This window comes from Chiloscyllium punctatum, chromosome 29 (genome assembly GCF_047496795.1).
Source record: "Chiloscyllium punctatum isolate Juve2018m chromosome 29, sChiPun1.3, whole genome shotgun sequence".
NCBI lineage: Eukaryota > Metazoa > Chordata > Chondrichthyes > Orectolobiformes > Hemiscylliidae > Chiloscyllium > Chiloscyllium punctatum.
Genome location: NC_092767.1, coordinates 72,973,052 through 72,993,360, shown reverse-complemented (window position 1 = coordinate 72,993,360; position 20,309 = coordinate 72,973,052). Strand labels below are relative to the sequence as shown.

The following is a 20,309-nucleotide window of genomic DNA, read 5'->3' as shown; positions in this document are numbered from 1 at the left end:
CCCTCCTTTCCCTGCAGATCCATCTGCTTATCTAAGACCCTCTTAAACACCCCTATTGTATCTGCCCCCATCACCATCACCTCTACCACTCTCGATCATAGAATCCCTACAGTGTGAAACAGGCCCTTCAGCCCAACAAGTCCACACTGACCCTCTGAAGAGTATCCCACCCAAACCCCTTTCCCATTACTATATCTTTATCCCTGACTAATGCACCTAACCTACACATCCCTGGTAATTTAGCATGGCCAATCCACCCTAACCTGCACATCCCTGAACACTATGGGGTAATTTAGCACGGTCAATCCACCCTAACCTACACATCCCTGAACAATATGCGGTAATTTAGCACGGTCAATCCACCCTAACCTACACATCCCCGAACAATATGCGGTAATTTAGCACAGTCAATCCACCCTAACCTACACATCCCTGAACAATATGCGGTAATTTAGCATGGCTAAACCACCCTCAGCTACACATCCCTGGACACTATGGGACAATTTAGCATGACCAATCCACCCTAACCTGCACATCCCTGGACACTATGGGACAATTTAGCACGGCCAATCCACCCTAACCTGCACATCCCTGGGCACTATGGGACAATTTAGCACAGCCAATCCACCCTAACCTGCACATCCCTGGACACTATGGGACAATTTAGAATGGCCAATCCACCCTAACCTGTACACCTTAGGATTGTGGGAGGAAACCGGAGAACTCGGAGGAAGCCCAAGCAGACGCGGGGAGAATGTGCAAACTCCACACAGACAGTCGCCTGAGGCTGGAACACTCTCTGTGTTAAAAAGCTTTCCCCTCAGATCTCCTTTAAACTCTCCCCTCTCACCTTAAACGCGTGCGGGCTAGTTTAAGACATTTCAACTCTGGGAAAAAAGATTCTGACTATCAACCCTATCTGAGCATCTCATAATTTGGTAGATTTCTATCGAGCCTCCCCTCAGTCTCCAAAGAAAACAACCTGAGTTTTTCTAGCCTCTCCTTGTAGCCCTATACCCTCTGATCCAGGCAGCATCCTGGTAATCCTCTTCTGCACCGTCTCCAAAAGCTCCACATTCTTATTGTAATGTGGCGACCAGAACTGAAGCAATTCTCTAAGTATGGCCTAACCAATATCTTATAAAGCAGCAACATGGCGCCCTGACTCTTGTACCCAATTTCCTGACCAATAAAGGCAGCACACCCTCCTATACCACCCACGTTAACTTCAACTCGATTCATCTTCAACTGCAACTTTAACTCTCACCAGCTTAGCTCGAAATAGATTCTACCCTGATTTGAACGAAGCGGCCAACTTTGGTCTCAATGTAGGTTAGATTCCCTACAGTATGGAAACAGGCCATTCGGCCCATCCAGCCCATACTGACCCTCTGGAGAGCAACCCACCGCCCTATATATAACTCTGACTTGTGCACCTAACACTACGGGCAATTTAGCACAGCCAATCCACCCTGACCTGCACACCTGTGGACTGTGGGAGGAAACTGGAGCACCCGGAGGAAACCCACGCAGACACGGGGTGAATGTGCAAACTCCACACAGCCTGAGGCAGGAATCGAACCTGGGTCTCTAGTGCTGCGAGGCAGCAGTGCTAACCACCGTGCCACCCTTGTCTCACGGGCCATTGTCTTTTCTGAAGATCATTTATGGGTGGCACGGTGGTACAGTGGTTAGCACTGCTGCCTCACAGCGCCAGAGACCTGGGTTCAATTCCCGCCTCAGGTTTGCATGTGGAGTTTGCATGTTCTCCCCGTGTCTGCGTGGGTTTCCTCCGGGTGCTCCGGTTTCCTCCCACAGTCCAAAGATGTGCAGGTCAGGTGAATTGGCCATGCTAAATTGTCCGTAGTGTTAGGTATGGGGTAAATGTGGGGGTATGGGTGGGTTACGCTTCGGCAGGTCGGTGTGGACTTGTTGGGCCGAAGAGCCTGTTTCCACACTGTAATGTAATGTAATCTAATCTAATCTAATCACGTGCGATTCAAATGTTGGTCTCCACGTCTCCTCCTGCAAAATCCTTTGTGCTGCTAACATTTATCACAGAACGTCCTTCCAGAAGCTTCTCTGGCATTGGCCGATGGATTGACCAACAAGAGCAGAAATGGCTGGAAAAAGCTCAGCAGGTCAGGCAGCATCTTTATTCGTAAACTCATTCACCGATGAGGGTGTCCCTGGCCAGCATTTAATCCCCATCCCTAATTGCCCCAGAGGGCAGTTAAGAGTCAACCCCATCGCTGTGGGTCTGGAGTCACGTGTAGGCCCAGACCAGGCAGATTCCTTCCCTAAAGGGGATTTAGTGACCCAGATGGGGTTTTCTCCAACAATGGATCATCATTAGACTCTTCATTCCAGATATTTATTGAATTCAAATTCCGTTGTGGGATTCGAACCCAGGTCCCCAGAATATTACCTGGGTCTCTGGGTTAACAATATTGCAAGAATACCAATGGGGCCATCACCAATCCCTGAGTCTGCTCCATCGGTGCTGCCAAACCTGCTGAGCTTTTCCAGCAATTTCCTGCCTTTAGTTTCTGATTTACAGCAATTCTTTCGGTTGTCAATGAATCAACCAAGGCCTGGTCACACATTCAGTCCCAGTCGGTGGCGCTTATGGGTGAACAATTCCCAGAAAATCGTGGATGGAGTGGATGTGGTGCCAATCAAGCTGGGGTTGTTTCGCCCTGGACGGTGTCAAGCATCTTGTGTACTGTTGCGGCTGCCCCCCATCCAGGGCAAGTAGGGGGTATTCCATCTGGGGAAATCTGACGAATGTCACGCGATAGTTTGTGGGATCTTGCTGTGCGCTCCTGGCCTCCCACGTGACGACTCTTCAGTAGCTGTTTACGGGCTGGGTGTTGGTGGTTTTGAAAGGCGCTGCCGAAATGCCAACTCTTTTTAAAAGTCTTGTTGAAGGGCTTTTGCCCAAAACATCGATACTCCTGCTCCTCGGATGCTTCCTGGCCTGTGCTTTTCCAGCGCCACTTTAATCTTGATTCTTTTGTTAATGCCCCCCCCCATTAGCGTGTGTTGGATTGACCCTAAATAGCTGGCCCCAACATCGATTTAAGGCTTTTGTCCAAAGCCAAAAGGGGGTGAGGTAATTTCCTTTTCCCTGAGCCAACCTGTTGAGAGATGAAATGGTGGACCCTCTAGAGCAGGTGGGACTTGAACCCGGGCCTCCAGGCTCAGAGATAGGGACACTACCACCCAGCTGGTCAAAGTGGGGCCTAAAGTGATAATTCCCCCAAGTCAGTACACGTTGATCGTAATGAAGCAACAAATACCCTTTTTAAGGGGCTCTCCTGGGTGCCATGACCTTATAGAGGTTTATAAAATCATAAGGGGCATGGCTAGGGTAAATAGGCAGGGTCTTTTCCCTGGGGTGGGGGAGTCCAGGACTAGAGGGCATAGGTTTAGGGTGAGAGGGGAAAGATATAAAAGAGACCTAAGGGCCAACTTTTTCACACAGAGGGGGGTGCGTGTATGGAATGAGCTGCCAGAGGAAATGGTGGAGGCTGGTACAATTGCAACATTTAAAAGGCATGTCGATGGGTATATGAATAGGAAGAGTTTGGGGGGATATGGGCCGGGCGCTGGAAGGTGGGACTAGATTGGGTTGGGATATCTGGTCAGCATGGACGGGTTGGACCGAAGGGTCTGTTTCCATGCTGTACATCCCTATGACTCTATGACTCTCAGTGGTTCATGGTAAGGACTTTCCTTTCATTCCTTCACAGGATGAGGGCATCACTGGCTAGGCCAGAATTTACTACCCATCCCTAATTGCCCCAGAGGGCAGTTAAGACTCAACAACGTCGCTGTGGTCTGGAGTCACCTGTGGTCTTCTTTATCTTGAATCACAGTGATATATTTCCAAGTCAGGATGGTGAGTGGAGGGGAAGTTGCAGGGGGTGGTCTTCCCATGTATCTGCTGCCCCTTGTCCTTCTAGATGGAAGTGGCTGTGGGTTTGGAAGGTGCTGCCTGAGGATCTTTGGTGAGTTGTTGCAGTGCGTCTTGTAGATGGTACACACTGCTGCTACTGAGCGTCAGGGGTGGAGGGAGTGGATGTGGTGCCAATCAAACGAGGGCTGCTTTGTCCTGGATGGTGTTGAGCTTCTTGAGTGTTGTTGGAGCTGCCCCCATCCAGGGGCAAGAGGGGAGTATTCCCTCACACTCCTGACTTGTGCCTTGTAGATGGTGGGACAGACTTTGGGGAGTCAGGGAGGGGAGTTACTCGCTGCAGGATTCCCCGTCTCTGGAAATGAAGGAAGACAGGGAAGGGAAGGATTCTCCCTGTTCACACATGGTGTGAACTGAACTCAGTCTCAATGCAGAGACCGTCAGTTCAAACCCACATGTTCGTTCCTCTGTTTGTGGCACTTATGAGGTGGAGGAGCCAGCGTTGGACTGGGACTGGACAAAGTTAAACACCAACTGGGCGGAAGTGGGTACTGCAGATGCTGGAGATCAGAGTCTAGATTAGAGTGGTGCTGGAAAAGCACAGCAGGCCAGGCAGCATCCGAGGAGCAGGAAAATCAACGTTTCAGGCAAAAGCCCTTCCAGTCCGACAGGTTTATTTGGAAGCACTAACTTCCGGAGCGCTGCTCCCAGCCACCTGATGAAGAAACAGTACTCCGAAAGCTAGTGCTTCCAAATAAACCTGTAACCTGGTGTTGTGTGATTTTTAACTTAAGGCATTTATGTCACATCGAGTCTTTATTGATCTGCGATGGTCTTGTGCAATCGGTCCCCGCGCAGGTGTCCTGTGAAGAAACCAGACTAAAAAGATGATTAGTTTCACCCATTCCCTTCCCTGGTAATATTGCATGGGTTAGCTCAGTTGGCTGGTTTTTGATTCAGAGTGTACGCTAACAGCGTGGGTTCAATTCCTCCCACCATGAAAGGGGGTCTCCTTCTAAACCTCTCCCCTCGCCTGAGGTTTGGTGACCCTCAGGTTAAACCACCTCCAGTTCTCTCCCACTCTCCGTCTGTGCTGGTGTTGGACTGGGGTGGACCCAGTTAAAAATCACATCACACCAGGTTATAGTCCAACAGGTTTATTTGGAAGCACACTAGCTTTCGGAGCGACGCTCCTTCATCAGATGGTTGTTTTGTAACTCTCTGTCTAATGAGAGACCAGGGCCATGGTGACATTGATACCTTGGAGCGACTTTGTTGTTTGACTTTCTTCGGCATGTAATAATATTTAACGGTTCCAGTACTTTTATGTGCAGTTCTAGTCTCCTTATCTGAGGAAGGATGTTCTGGCTACAGAGGGAGTATAGCACAGGTTTACCAAATTGATTCTTAGGATGGCAGGATTGATAAGTGGAGAGAGACTGGACGATACTCACTGAAGTTCAGCAGAATGAGGGGGAAAATCTCATTGAATCCTATAAGATTCGAACAGGACGAGACGGGGTAGGCACAGGAAGGATGTTCCTGATGACCAGGGAGTCCAGAACCAGGGGGGGCGGGGGGTCACAGTTTAAGGATACGGGGTAGGACTAAGATGGGGAGAAATGTCTTCACCCAGAGAGTGGGGGAGCCTGCGATTCAACAGGTATGGACAGAAATTGGGAACAGCGGACTGAGTTGAACTTTTGTTCAACAAGAGTGGATGGAATGGCCCTTTGCAGTGGTTTTTGAAAACCCTATGAGGCTTTTTATCCGGGCGGAAGTGCTTCCCTGTGTTGTTTGAACAGGATAGATTCCTGCAGTGAGCTGACCATGTGTCAGGCAATGTACCTCAGACCAATGTGGAAAACCCCTTCACTCTGACACAGTGAGAGACACACACAGAGCTCACAGGCCCAGGCATCAGCTCCCCGACCCCATTCTGCACATTCCGCACAGAGACACACACACACACACACACACACACAAAACACACACACACACACACACACACAAAAACACACACACACACAAACACACACACACACACACACACACAAAAACACACACACACACACACACACACAAAAACATACACACACACATACACATAAAGACAAACAAACACACAGACACATGCTCACACACATATACAAACAGACAAACACATACGCTCGCTCACACACACATACAGACACACACGCTTACACACACATACGCACACATACAGACAGACACACATACAGACACACCCACACATACAGACACACACACACATACAGACACACACACACACGGTCACACACACATACACACATGCAGACAGACAGACACACGCTCACACACATACAGACACACACGCTTACACACACATACGCACACATACAGACAGACACACATACAGATGCACCCACACATACAGACACACACACACATACAGACACACACACACGGTCACACACACATACTCACATGCAGACAGACAGACACACGCTCACACACACATACAGACAGACACACACGCTCACAAACACATACAAACACACACAATGCAGACAGACAGACACACATACAGACACACCCACACATACAGACACACACACACACACACGTGCACACACAGACACAGACACACACGCATTCACACACGCACAGGCACACATACAGACACACACACACACGTACCAACACACACACACTCACACACATACAGACACATGCTCACACATACACACACACAGACACACACACGCATTCACACACAGGCACACATTCACACACACTCACAAAGATACACATGAAGATACACACACAGATACAGAGCAGCGAGAGAAAGGAAGGCACACATAGAAACACACACATAGACTGGCACACACATAGACAGGCACACATAGAAACACACACATCGACAGGCACACACATAGACACGCACACAGAAACACACACATAGACTGGCACACACATAGACAGGCACACATAGAAACACACACATAGACACGCACACACATAGACAGGCACACATAGAAACACACACATAGACACGCACACACATAGACACGCACACATAGAAACACGCACACATAGACAGGCACACACATAGACACGCACACATAGAAACACACACATAGACAGATACACACATAGACACGCACACAGAAACACACACATAGACTGGCACACACATAGACAGGCACACATAGAAACACACACATAGACAGGCACACACACAGACAGGCACACACATAGAAACACACACACGGACATACAGATGACATAGTGTGGCATTTCCTGGATGTTACAGAGAGGTTTTGCCCTGAGTGGTCTGCTCCCCCTGGACCTGTTGGTTGCAAAGGCCTTCACTCCAGGTCACCTCCCGGGATGAGGTTCTTGGAGTGGAATTCTGACATCCCCACCCCATTGTCCAGGAGCTGCCAATCAGAGGCCCCCAGCTGCTCAGCACTGCCTCCAGGGAATTGGGGCAGCAGCCGGTACTGCAACCATCAAGATCCCGAATTGCTGAGGCAGTGGGGAACCATGGGAGTGAGAGCAGGAATGGAATGGTCTCTAATGGGGGAATGGGGAGCTTGGCCCAACCAAACCTCACCAGGATCATCAGAACATGTGTGGAACACAAATGGGCAGCTTTGTATGTTGCAAGCAAGTTTGTATGTTTTTACCCTTATTCTGTTGCTCTCCATCCCTAATTGCCCCTTGAATCGAGTGTCTTGCTTGGCCATTTCAAAGGGCAGTTAAGAGTCAGCCACATCGCTGTGGGTCTGGAGTCACGCATAGGCAGATTTCCCTCTGCAAAGGACTTCACTGACCAGTCTCCCCTCCCCTCCTGGGTAGGATGTAACATGTTCAAAATATGGCGTCTTCTCTCCAATACATCTGGGAGATGAGTTAGCTCAGCGGGTCTGAGAGTACATACAGTGTGGAAACAGGCCCTTCGGCCCAATAAGTCCACACCGACCCTCCGAAGAGTACCCACCCTGACCCATTCCCCTACCCTATATCTCCCCATGACTAATGCACCTAATCTGCACATTCCTGAACACTATGGGGCAATTTAGCATGACCAATCCACCCTAACCTGCACAACTATAGGACAATTTAGCATGACGAATCCACCCTAACCTGCACATCCCTGGGCACTATGGGACAATTTAGCACGGCCAATCCACCCTAACCTGCACATCCCTGGGCACTATGGGACAATTTAGCACGGTCTATCCATCCTAACCTACACATCCCTGGGCACTATGGGACAATTTAGCACGGCCAATCCACCCTAACCTACACATCCCTGAACACCAGGGGCAATTTAGCATGGCCAATCCACCCTAACCTGCACATCTTTGGGGGTCACCTCCCGCCTGCCATGTTTGGCTGTTGGTCAAGTATCTGCTGGCACAGTGGCTCAGTGGTTAGCGCTGCTGCCTTATGGTGCCAGGGAGCCAGGTTCAATTCCACCCTCAGACGACTGGCTGTGATGAGTTTGCACGTTCTCCCAGTGCGTTTCCTCCAGGTACTCCAGCTTCCTCCCACAGTCCAAAGATCTATAGGTTAGGGTGGATTGGCCTTACCCCTCAGTGTCCAGGTTAGGTGGGTGAGCCCTGGGTAATTCAGGGTTACAGGGATAGACTGGAATGCTCTTTCGAGGGTCAGTGCAGACTTGATGGGCTGATTGGCCACATTGTAGAGTTCATAGAATCCCAACAGTGTGGAAACAGGCCATTCGGCCTATTGAGTCCACACCGACCCTCTGGGGAGCTTCTTATCCTATCTCTGTAAACCTAATTTCTCATGACCAATCCACCCTAATTTGCACATTTTTGGACTGTGGGAGGAAAACAGAGCATCTGGAGGAAACCCACGCAGACACAGGGAGAAAGTGCAAACTCCACACAGACAGTCGTCCGTGGCTGGAATCGATCTGGAGTCCATGGTGCTGTGAGGCAGCAGTGCTAACCATGGAGCCACTGTACCATCTGTGAGGATTATATGACTCTTATCTTGTTTTCGCCTCCCGGTCCAGCCCCTTCCATCTCCAGCCCTCCAATACCTCTGCATCCCCCCTCATTGAGGTTTCCTGGCAACCACAGAGTCTATTACTCCACCGCCAGTGTCCCTGGCTCCAACTACATACTTTCCCTACTCCCAACACCTCTCTCTCTCTCTCTCGCTCTCTCTCTCTGTCTCTGTCTCTCTCTTTCTGTCTCTCTCACTCTCTCTCTCTCTCTCTCCCTCTTTCTCTCTCTCTCTCTCTCATTTTGAGGTGCTCTTGAAAACCTAACTCTTTTAGTCACCTATCCGAATGACATCCTTATGCCAATATCCCCATCTTCAAATTTGGATTGCAGAAATCCTAAAAGCACTTTGGGATGTTACACTGATGGTGTCAGACTGTTGTTCACAGTAAAGTATCTCTTGAGGCACAACAATTCTCTGGTGCAATTGGAGCCTGACTAAGTAGGCCGTGGGCCTAGACATGGGATTCTTGGTACACTAACATCAGGTCAATAAAAGCCAATACACGTTAGAACAGGCTTGAGGGGCAGAATGGCCTGCTCCTGCACTGCGAGTGCCTTTTAGTATCGTGATGTTAATGTTTGTTTCCCTCTCTCCCTCTCTCTGTGTTTTCCAGCGTGTCCGGAGAGCGTTAATGGCGGCGGGAAGTGGTTCAGAGAGTTCAAAGCCATGCTTGTACCGACCTGTGAAGGAGGCTCCCACCAGCGCCTCCTGTAGGCCCCACCAGATCCCGGGAGCCGAGCTGCCTGACGGGGGCTACTCTGAAGACTTTGTTCAGGCCGTCGACAACAAGTACAGATGTGAGCATTGCCAGCGGGTGCTGCGCAATGCCAAGCAGACCGAGTGTGGGCACCGCTTCTGTGAAAGCTGCCTCAACGCCCTTCTCAGGTAGGCCCGGGGTGTCCTTGGGAGATAAACAGGGGCGGGGGTGCAATAAAGCCACTTTCAGACACGGGAGGCCACCCTTTGTGGGATCCTGCTGTGCGCAAACTGGCTGCCACCTTTCCTTACACTTGCATGGAAACAGGAATAGGCCATTCGGCCCCATTCCTCCATTCATTCGACTATCCTTCATTCCAACACTCCCAGTTTCTGCTTATCTCCGTTCAAAAAGCTTTACTCTAAGGCTGTGCCCTTGGGTCCTATCTCCCCTACCATAGAGATGTATAGCACTGAGACAGACCCTTCGGTCCAACTTGTCCATGCTGACCAGATGTCCTAACACGTGGTAAAGTTCTATATTTTATGTAGATTAGATGGTCTTTAGATTGGTTTCACAAGTTGATGCAACAGCTAAGGCTGAAGGGCCTGTACTGCACTGTAATGTTCTATGTTCTATGCTCTATTCCTGCTTCTTCTCCACGTCCCTCGTAAAATCTAAAAGAAAGATCACCTCAGGGAATAGTTGACCCAAGGGTCTGTTTCTGTGCTGTATGACCCCATGACTCTGACTCGGACTCAGCCTCCATGGGGGGAACTCCAAGTCTTTTGAGTCACCAAAACGTTCCATCATTTCAGTTCCACATGGTCCAACCCATAACCCGAGACTGTGCCCGACAGAGGATCACTGGTTCCTCTCTCTCTCTCTCTCCACGGATGCGGCCAGACCTGCTGAGTTTCTCCAGCGATTTCTCTTCTTGTTGTAAATATGTCACTCACTTTACGAAGTGGTCCAGCTGTGTGACAGTCTGGAGAGGTAATCCACGGTGAAATATTCCAATCCCTCCGGAATGCTTCGAGGATTTCTCATGCATTTTAGAATTCCTGATATTTCCCTTCTTAATGAAAAGGCCACTATCGTGTTGGGTCGTTGCGAAGGGAAAACTCACTGAGTTCATTTGTGCCCTGGTTCAGATGTAAGCTATTTACGGCCTGAGGGCTCTTTACTCCTGATGTTAGCTTTCCAACTGTGTCAAACTGCACTGACCAGGCTGGAGATCTATCCGGAACACTGTGGATAATGTTCACCAGACAGATCCCCGGGATTATCCCAGGAGAACTGGGCATTTATTCACTGAAATTCCAAAGAACGAGATGTGATCTCATTGGTATACACAACTTTCCAAGTCAGGGAGCTGCATGGAGTCCTACAGTGTGGACCCTTCGGTCCAATCCACCTGTGCTGACCAGATATCCTAAACTGATCTAGTCCCCTTTGGGCCATATCCCTGTAAACCCTTCCTATTGGTATACCCTTCCAGATGCCTTGCCCTGGGCTGGGGTAAAGTAGGGGGGCACTCTCAGAATCAGGGGGCGATTGTGTTGGACTGGGATGAGGAGGAATACTGTCACTCAGAAGGTCAGGATCCTCCAGAATTCTCTGTCTCACAGGACTCCGGAAGCTCAATCATCGAGTCCATTTCAGACTAATAGAATCCCTACAGTGGAGAAGCAGGCCATTCGGCCCATCAAGTCCACACCGATCCTCAGGGAGAGCAGCCCACCCAAACCCCACGCCCCCTATCCTATAACCCTGCGTTTCCTATGTCCAATCCACCTAACCTACACATCCCTGGACAATGGTCAATTTCGATGGCCTAACCTGCGCATCTTTGGATTGTGGGAGGAAACCGGAGCACCCGGAGGAAACCCACACAGACACGGGGAGAATGTGCAAACTCCACACAGACAGTCACCCGAGGCTGGAATCGAACCGAGGCACTGTGAGGCAGCAGTGCTAACCACTGAGCCACCGTGCTGCTCTAAGAGACCAAAGCTGATAGATTTCTAGATAAGGGGCCTAAGGGGCAACTTTTTCACACAGAGGGTGGGGTGTGTGTGTGGAACAAGCTGCCAGAGGAAGTGATGGAGGCTGGTACAATGACAACATTTAAAAGGCACCTGGATGAGTATGTGAATAGGAGACATTTAGAGGGATATGGACCAAAAGCAGACAAATGGGACAAGTTTAGATTAGGAAACCTGGTCAGCATGGATGAGGTGGGCCGAAGGGTCCATTCTCTCTGACTCTATATCAATAGATAAGAAGATATTGCAGCAAATACTACAATCCTATTGAATGGGAGAGCAGACTTGAGGGGCTGAATGGTCTCCTCCTGTTCCTGTGGTTGTAAATTCCTTTGTTCACCTTACAGACTGCAGCAATCCATGACGGTCCACAATTATCAGCATTTCAGAGCAACAGCAGCTCCTTCGAAAGGATCTTTCCAAACCCCTGATGGTGCCTTCCCCCAGCCCCCTCAAGGGCAATTAGGAAGGGGCAATAAATGTTGGGCCCTGTGCCAAGGGGTGACCACATCACACGAATGACTATAAAGAGAAGTGTAGTGCCTGGCCCGTTATAGGAGACTGGGATCAATTGTGCTGAGGTTGTTAATGTGAGTCCATAGAGGGAGAAGGTAAAGGTGCAGAATTAGGCCATTTGGCCCATCGAGCCTGCTCCCCCATTCATAGAACATCGAACATAGAACGAACAGCTCAGAACAGGCCCTTTGGCCCTCGATGTTGCTCCGACCTGTGAACTAATCTAAGCCCATTCCCTACACTATCCCATAATCATCCATGTGCTTATCCAAGGATTGTTTAAATCTCCCTAATGTGGATGAGTTAACTACATTGGCAGGTAAGGCATTCCACGCCCTTACCACTCTCTGAGTAAAGAACCTGCCTCTGACATCTGTCTTCAATCTTTCACCCATCAATTTGCAACTATGTCTCCATGTACACGCTGACGTCATCACCCTAGGAAAAAGACTCTCACTGTCTACCCTATCTAATCCTCTGGTCATCTTGTATGTCTCCATCAAATCCCCTCTTAGCCTTCTTCTCTCCAATAAGAACACACCCAAGGCCCTCAGCCTTTCCTCATAAGACCTTCCCTCCAGACCAGGCAACATCCTGGTAAATCTCCTCTGCACCTTTTCCGATGCTTTCACATCCTTCCTGTAATGGGGCGACCAGCCATTCAATCATGGCTGGCGTGTTTCTCAACCCTATTCTCCCCGTAATCCTTGATTCCCTCAACGATCAAGAAACTATCTATCTCTGTCTAAATGACATGGCCTCCACAGTCCTCCGTGGCAATGAGCTCTACACATCACGCATCCTCTGACTCCTCTTCATCTTGGTTCCAATGGGTCATCCCTTCCCTCTAAGACTGGGCGGGTCAGGATGGTGCGAGTACTTTGAGGGGATTCGCCCGTTGAGTTGGGAGTCAGTCTCTTTGGTTGGGAGAGAAGGAGGGAGGGAAATTCCTCACCCCCTTCCGCCACCAACGCTCGGTCGCAGCACTGGGTGCCATCTACAAGACGCACTGCGGAGACTCACCAAAGACTGCACCTTCCAAACCCACGACCACTTCCATCCAGGAGGACACACATTTGGCATCGTCCCCTTGACAACAGAAAGTAATGTTGGTAATGAAGGGCCCCTGCATACTGGTGGGTAACCATCGGTTACTGGTGGTCGCACACCCATCTCGGGGAAATGGATAAAATCATGATTGCAATAGGGTTTAACAATGATTTAGGTGTCCTGTTACTCAGTCGTAACACGCTGCGATCTTTATTTCTAGGGTTCCTGGTCAGTTTTGCCCAGCTGATCAACAGCCTCTAGACAACACGGAGGTAAGTACAAGTAAACACAACCATTAGTCCTTTCTTCCCCTCTGTCCTGTGCTGTCCATCCTGCATTAGCTTGTGGAGGGGTGGGGGTGGGGGAAGGTTGGTAAAGTTTTAACATCACTCCAAGGGGCTGGGCTCTGGGGGTGTGAGTTCAAACCCCACCCTGGGTAACTCAGAATCCCTACACAGCGTGAAAGCAGGCCATTCGGCCCATTGGGTGCCACACCGACCCTCCAAAGAGCATCCCACCCAGGATCATTCCCCCCACCACCTTCATCCCTGTAGCCCTACATTTCCAGTGGCCAATCCACCCAAACCTGCACATCCCTGGACACTATGGGACAATTTCCCATGGCCAATCCACCCTAACCTGTACATCTAACAGGCGGGTATGGTGGCTCAGTGGTCAACACTGCTGCCTCACAGCACCAGGGTCCAATGTTCAATTCCAGCCTCGGGCTGGACTGTGGTTTCTAGACTGTGGGAGGACTGTGGTTTCCTCCCACAGTCCAAAGATTTGCAGGTCAGGTGAATTGGCCATGCTAAATTGCCCCATAGTGTTATGGTGCATTAGTCAGGGGGGGTGGGTTGCTCTTTGGAGAGTTGGTGTGGACTTGTTGGGCCGAAGGGCCTGTTTTCACACTGTACAGAATCTAATCTAACCCTTGGACACTATGGGACAATTTAGAATGGCCAATCCACCCTAACCTGCACATCCCCGAACTGTGGGAGGAATCCGGAGGAAATCCACGCAGACACAGGGAGAATGTGCAAACTCCACACAGACAGTTGCCCGAGGGTAGGATTGAACCCAGGTCCCTGGTGCTGTGAGGCAGCAGTGCTAACCACTGAGCCACTGTGCTGGCAGCTGGTGGAATTGAAATTTAATTGAGACAACCGAACGCGCGTCAGCAATGGCATCTGCAAAGCTAACACTGATTGGCGAAGGAAATCTTACCCAGTCTGGCCTCCATGTGACTCCAGACCGACAGCGATGAGTTTGACTCTTTCACTGCTCTTTGAAGTGGCCCTAGCAAGCCACTCAATTCAAGGGACAATGAGGAACAGGTAACTAAATGCCTGCAAAAAGAGTTTTAAAAGGTTCCTCATTCAACAATGTCTCAGGTTCGGGCCTCTGAACCTTGCTTGGGAGCACTGTGTTGCTTTCTCAGTCCCTCACTGTCTAACAAGCTCCAACATGACAACTCTCTGAGATCCTTGTCATGTGCCAGCGTTTCGGCTCCTTACAAATTGTAATCGCTCCACCTTGTACCTTCAGTTGTCCTGCCCTCTGGAATTCCCCTGCACTCAGCCTTTCCGTGAAGACACTCCTTAAGCCACAGAGTCACACGGAATGGAAACAGACCCTTCGGCCCACCCAGTCCATGCCGACCACACTAAACTAGTCCCACCTGCCTGCTCCTGGCCCATATCCCTCCAAACCCTTCCCTATTCATGTAATTACCTAAACGCCTTTTAAATGTAACTGGATCCACATCCACCACTTCCTCTGGAAGTTCATTCCACACATGGACCACTCTCTGTGAAAAAAAAGTTGCCCCTCGTGTCTTTTTTAAACCTTTCTCCGTTCACCTTTAAAATACTCTCCACGGTCTAGAAGTCCCCCAACCTGGGGAAAAGACACCTGCCATTCACTTTCTCTATGCCCTTCATGGTTTTATAAGAACAGAGGAACTAGGAGCAGGAGTAGGCCGTCCAGCCCCTCAGCCCATTCCCCTATTCAGTAAGATCACAGCTGATCTCTTCATTGAGTCAGCTCCACTTACCCACCCTCTCATTAATACCTCGAATTCCTTTACTGTTCAAAACATTATCTACCATAGATTAGATTCCCTACAGTGTGGAAACAGGCCCTTTGGCCCAACCAGTCCACACCGACCCTCCAAACAGTAACCCACCCACACCCATTTTCCTCTGACTAACACTATGGGACAATTTAGCACGGCCAATCCACCCTAACCTGCACACCTTTGGACTGTGTGAGGAAACCGGAGTACCCAGAAGAAACACACACAGACACGGGGAGAATGTGCAAACTCCACACAGGCAGTTACCCGAGGCTGGAATCGAACCTGGGTCCCTGGTGCTGTGAGGCAGCAGTGCTAACCATTGAGCCACTGTGCTGGCCTAAAGCATTTAAAAGCTTTAAAAGCCTTTACTGAGGAACTCTCAACAACTTCACTGGGCTGGGAATTCCACAGATTCACAACCCTTTCGGCAAATAAGTTCCTTCTCAATTCAGTCCTAAATCTGCTTCCCCTAATTTTGAGGCTATACCCTCTTGTCCTAGCTTCACTCTCCAGTGGAAACATCCTCTCCACTTCTATCTTATCTATTCCCTTCATCATTTTATGTTTCTATAAAGATTCCCCCTCTCATTCTTTTAAATTCCAGTGAATATAATCCCAGCCTACTCAGCCTCTCCTCATAAGCCAACCCCCTCAACTCCAGAACCAGCCTAGAGAACCTCCTCTGCATCCCCTCCAGGACCAGTACATCCTTTCTCATGTAAGGAGACCAAAACTGCACACAGTACTCCAGATGTGGCCTCACCAACACCCTGTACAGCTGCAGAAGAAGGGCTTATGCCCGAAACGTCGATTCTCCTGCTCCTTGGATGCTGCCTGACCTGCTGCACTTTTCCAGCAACACATTTTTCAGCTCTGATCTCCAGCATCTGCAGTCCTCACCAACACCCTGTACAGCTGCAGCCTAACCTCCCTGCTTTTAAACTCAATCCCCTTTAGCAATGAAGGACCAAATTCCATTTTATAAACCTTTATAAGATTGGATTAGAATCCCTACAGTGTGGAAACAGGCCCTTCGACCCATCAAGTCCACACTGGCCCTCCAAAGGGTATCCCACCCAAGCCCACTCCCCTACACCATTAATCTACATTTACCTCTCACTAACTAACACATCCCTGAACACTACGGGCAATTTAGCACAGCCAATCCACCCTAACCTGCACATCTTTGGACTGTGGGAGGAAACCGGAGCATCCGGAGGAAACCCACGCAGACACGGGGAGAATGTGTAAACTCCACACAGACAGTCGCCTGAGGCTGGAATTGAACCCAGGTCCCTAGTGCTGTGAGACAGCAGTGCTAACCACTGAGCCACCGTGCCACATCAGTTCCCTTTTCTTGTACCAGGGTCCTGACTAGTATTTGTTGGTGAGCCTGGACGTTTAAACTCTGACACAGTTGGAACATGTCTCACAAAGTAGTAACCCTACCCCCTTTAAATAGCTCGATACATTCCATTGTTCCAAATCACAAGAGGGATGTGGCACACAAGGACACCATTCGTGCCATCAGGACTGTGATATCACTTTGAAGAAAAACTTTTCAATTGGTCCCACTTGCCTTCCCTTTCCCCACAGGCCTGCAATGTTTTTGTTTTCAGCCCCACACCCACTCCACTGTCAAAAAATAAACTGCAGGACACTGGGTGGCTCAGTGGTTAGCACTGCTACCGCGTTGCACCAGGGACCTGGGTTCAATTCCACCCTTGGGTGACATGCCTGTGTGGAGTTTGTATGTTCTCCCTGAGTCTGCGTGGGTTTCCAATGGGTTCTCCGGTTTCCTCCCACAATCCAAAGATGTGCAGTTAGTGTGGATTGGGCTATGGGAAATTGCCTGCAGTGTCCTGGGATATATCATGGGAAGTATGGGGTGGGATGCTCTTTGGAGGGTTGGTGTGCACTTGATGGGCTGAATGGCCTGGCCCCATGCTGTAGGGAGTCTATGACAAATGCAGAAGGAGACCATTTGGTGTGCCTTTACTCCATAGACACCTCTGATTGGTTCTATTTAAATGCTTGAATGTAATCTCTTGAATGTCTGAAATGTTTTCCAAACTACGTTTATTAAACAAAAAGAGCTTTGCCCCACTCTCCTTGTGGTTCAAGTGAGCCGGTCTCTTGCCTTTGAGTTCTGAGGGCACAGGCTTCAATTTCCTCTGTAGGCCGCAAGTGCCAAACTCTTACTATGCAGCGCTGAGGGAGTGCTGAACTGTCAGAGGTGGATGGGCTGTTACATGACATCCGTGTCCCCTCAGGTTAATGTAAAAGATCCACCTGGTGCTATTTTGAAGGTAAACCAGGAGTTCCTCCCAGCCAACATTCATCCTTCAATCAACACCAGATTGTTGTCGTACAATAGAATCCCTACAGTGTAGATAGAGGTCAGGACACTCAGACACTCATAACCCTGCATTTCCCACGGCCAATCCACCCTAACCTGCACATCTTTGGACTGTGGGAGGAAACCCACGTCGACACAGGGGGACCGTGCAAACTCCACACAGACAGTCGCCTGAGGCTGGGATTGAACCCGGGTCCCTGGCACTGTGAGGCAGCAGCGCTAACCACTGAGCCAACGTTACCACAGTGACTACAAGAGGTATTTGTTTTTAATTAAACGGGACGTAGGTGTCACTGGGCAAGGCCAGCATTAGTTGCCTGACCCCCAAATGCCCCGTAAACTTTAACCCCATTGAACTGGGTCGCTTTCAGAGGGCAGTTACACTCCGGAGAGGTGCTACAGGAATGCAGAACCCGCTGAGAGAGGAAGCAGCTGGTTCGAGAGCAGACTGTCATTGTCCCGCGATCTGCCACCATTGAGCTCAACCAAGGAGGCAAGGTGGGAGGGTGGGGGGGTGTGGAGGGGTGAGGTGTTGTACCACCTTGTTAATTGCCCCTGGGCAGGGCTGGGTGGAGGAAGAGCATCATCAAATGCGGAGCCTTTTACAAACCCCCGCGCTGTCTCTCCCCAGGTGTTCAACGATAATTGCTGCCGGAAGGAAATCTTAAAGTTGCTGATTCACTGCAGGAACAGGAAGGCAGGTTGCCAACAGCAAATGGCCCTGGGATCTTTGGAGGTAAGGCTGAACAATTGGCTATTTGTGTGTTCAAAGGGTTAAAGCAATCCAAACACCCACGGTGCTGTGGTCGCTTGGGAAGGGGAGGTAGTGTTGCAGGGAGACAGGATCGTGAAGAAGGCGTTTGGTACGCCTGTCTTTATTGGTCAGTGTGTTGAGTATAGGAGTTGGGAGCTCCTGTTGCGTCTTGTCATGACATTGGTGAGGCGTCTTCTGGAATACTGTGCCCAGGACTTATTTGAATGAGCTTGGTTAGGCCACTTTTGGAACCCAGCCATTCAATTCTGGCCTCCCTGCTATAGGAAGGGATGTTCAAAGGGTGCAGAAAAAAATATATCAGTACATTGCCAGGGCTGGAGGGTTTGAGCTATAGGGAGAGGCTGAATAAACTGGGAGTAATTTCCCTGGAGAGTTGGCAACTGAGGGGTGACCTTATAGAGGTCTATAAAATCATGAGGGGCTTGGATAGTCAAGGTCTTTGTCCCAGGCTAAGGGAGTCTAGAATTAGAGGACATTGGTTTAGGGTGAGAGGTGAGAGATCTTAAAGGGTCTTAAGGGGCAACTTTTTCACTCAGAGGGTGGTACGTGTATGGAATGAGCTGCCAGAGGAAGTGGTGGAGGCTGGTACAATTACAGCATTTAAAAGGCATCTGGATGGGTATATGAACAGGAAGTGTTTGGAGGGATATGGGCCAAGTGCTGGCAAATGGGACTGGATTAGGTTAGGATATCTGGTCGGGATGGACTGATTGGATCGAATGGTCTGTGCTGTATGACTCTATGACCAGCTGTTATCATGTTACCTGCCTGGTGTGGAGCAGGTAGTGGTTGAACTTACCTCCACCACACCTCTCTGCTCTGCGTTCTAACCCCCGACCACTGGAATGCTCATCTCACATTTGCTTCTTTTGCGCAAAGTCCGTGACCACCCCCCACCCCCCACTTCCCTGACCCCAGCTCAATTCCTGTTCCTATTCCCGGCAGCGACCACTCCTCTCCGAGCCACACTGTCTGATTACCTCACGATTTTGAAAATGTCTGTGGACCCTTTCCCCTCAGCCCGAGCCTATCCTCATGACCGACCGACATGTCGCATTCCTGCAAACCCTCAGCTCCCTCTCCGATACGCTGCGTCCTTCCTGAGGTCCGATGCATCAGACTGTACACAACGCTCGAGCTCACACCTCACAACTGTCTTACACAAGCTCAGCAATGGCCTCCTATTAAAGAGACCTAGAGCAGTTTGTTCTTAAATAACAGTGCTCTCTACAGCTCCCCTTCATCTCACTTCATCAGCATAGCCTTCTCTGCCTTTGTGCGTTCTGTTTTTAAATTCATTGGATGGTTAGGTCAGCATTTATAGCCCAGAGGGCAGTTGTTTAAGAGCTTTTGCCCGAAACGTCGATTTCGCTGCTCGTTGGATGCTGCCTGAACTGCTGTGCTCTTCCAGCACCACTAATCCAGTATTTGGTTTTCAGCATCTGCAGTTATTGTTTTTACTCAGTTGTTTAAGAGTCAACTGCACTGCTGTGGGTCTGGAGTCACGTGTAGACCAGGTAAAGATGGCAGGCTACTTGTTTAAGACGTCGCGGGTGAACTCGTGGGGTTTCGACAGCAATTAGCAACAGCTCATCATTAGGCTCTTCATTCCAAATTTCCGTTGTGATTAAAATGCCACCACCTGCCCTGGGGGTATCGACCCTGGGTCCCCAGGATGTTATCCGGGGTCTCGGCATCAACAGTTCAGTGATAAGACCTGGAGGCCAACACACCCCCCCCCCCAACCCCACCTTGGGTTTCGGTTTCCCTTAATTGTGTGGATAATATGTCAGTATTTACGGGGGGGGGGGTCCCTGAGGGAGTGTGTCAGTAT

At 49.8% G+C, this 20,309-nt stretch overlaps 1 protein-coding gene across 1 annotated transcript in view; it reads left to right on the top strand.

Moving 5' to 3' along the window:
- LOC140454563 (TNF receptor-associated factor 3-like) overlaps positions 1–20,309 on the top strand; it is a 64,192-nt gene that overhangs the window by 7,643 nt on the left and 36,240 nt on the right. The window contains exons 2-4 of the mRNA XM_072549406.1: positions 9,564–9,835; positions 13,482–13,533; positions 18,332–18,436. Coding sequence (XP_072405507.1) covers positions 9,582–9,835; positions 13,482–13,533; positions 18,332–18,436 — 411 coding nt within the window. The 5' untranslated portion in view covers positions 9,564–9,581. The remainder of the gene's footprint in view (positions 1–9,563; positions 9,836–13,481; positions 13,534–18,331; positions 18,437–20,309) is intronic.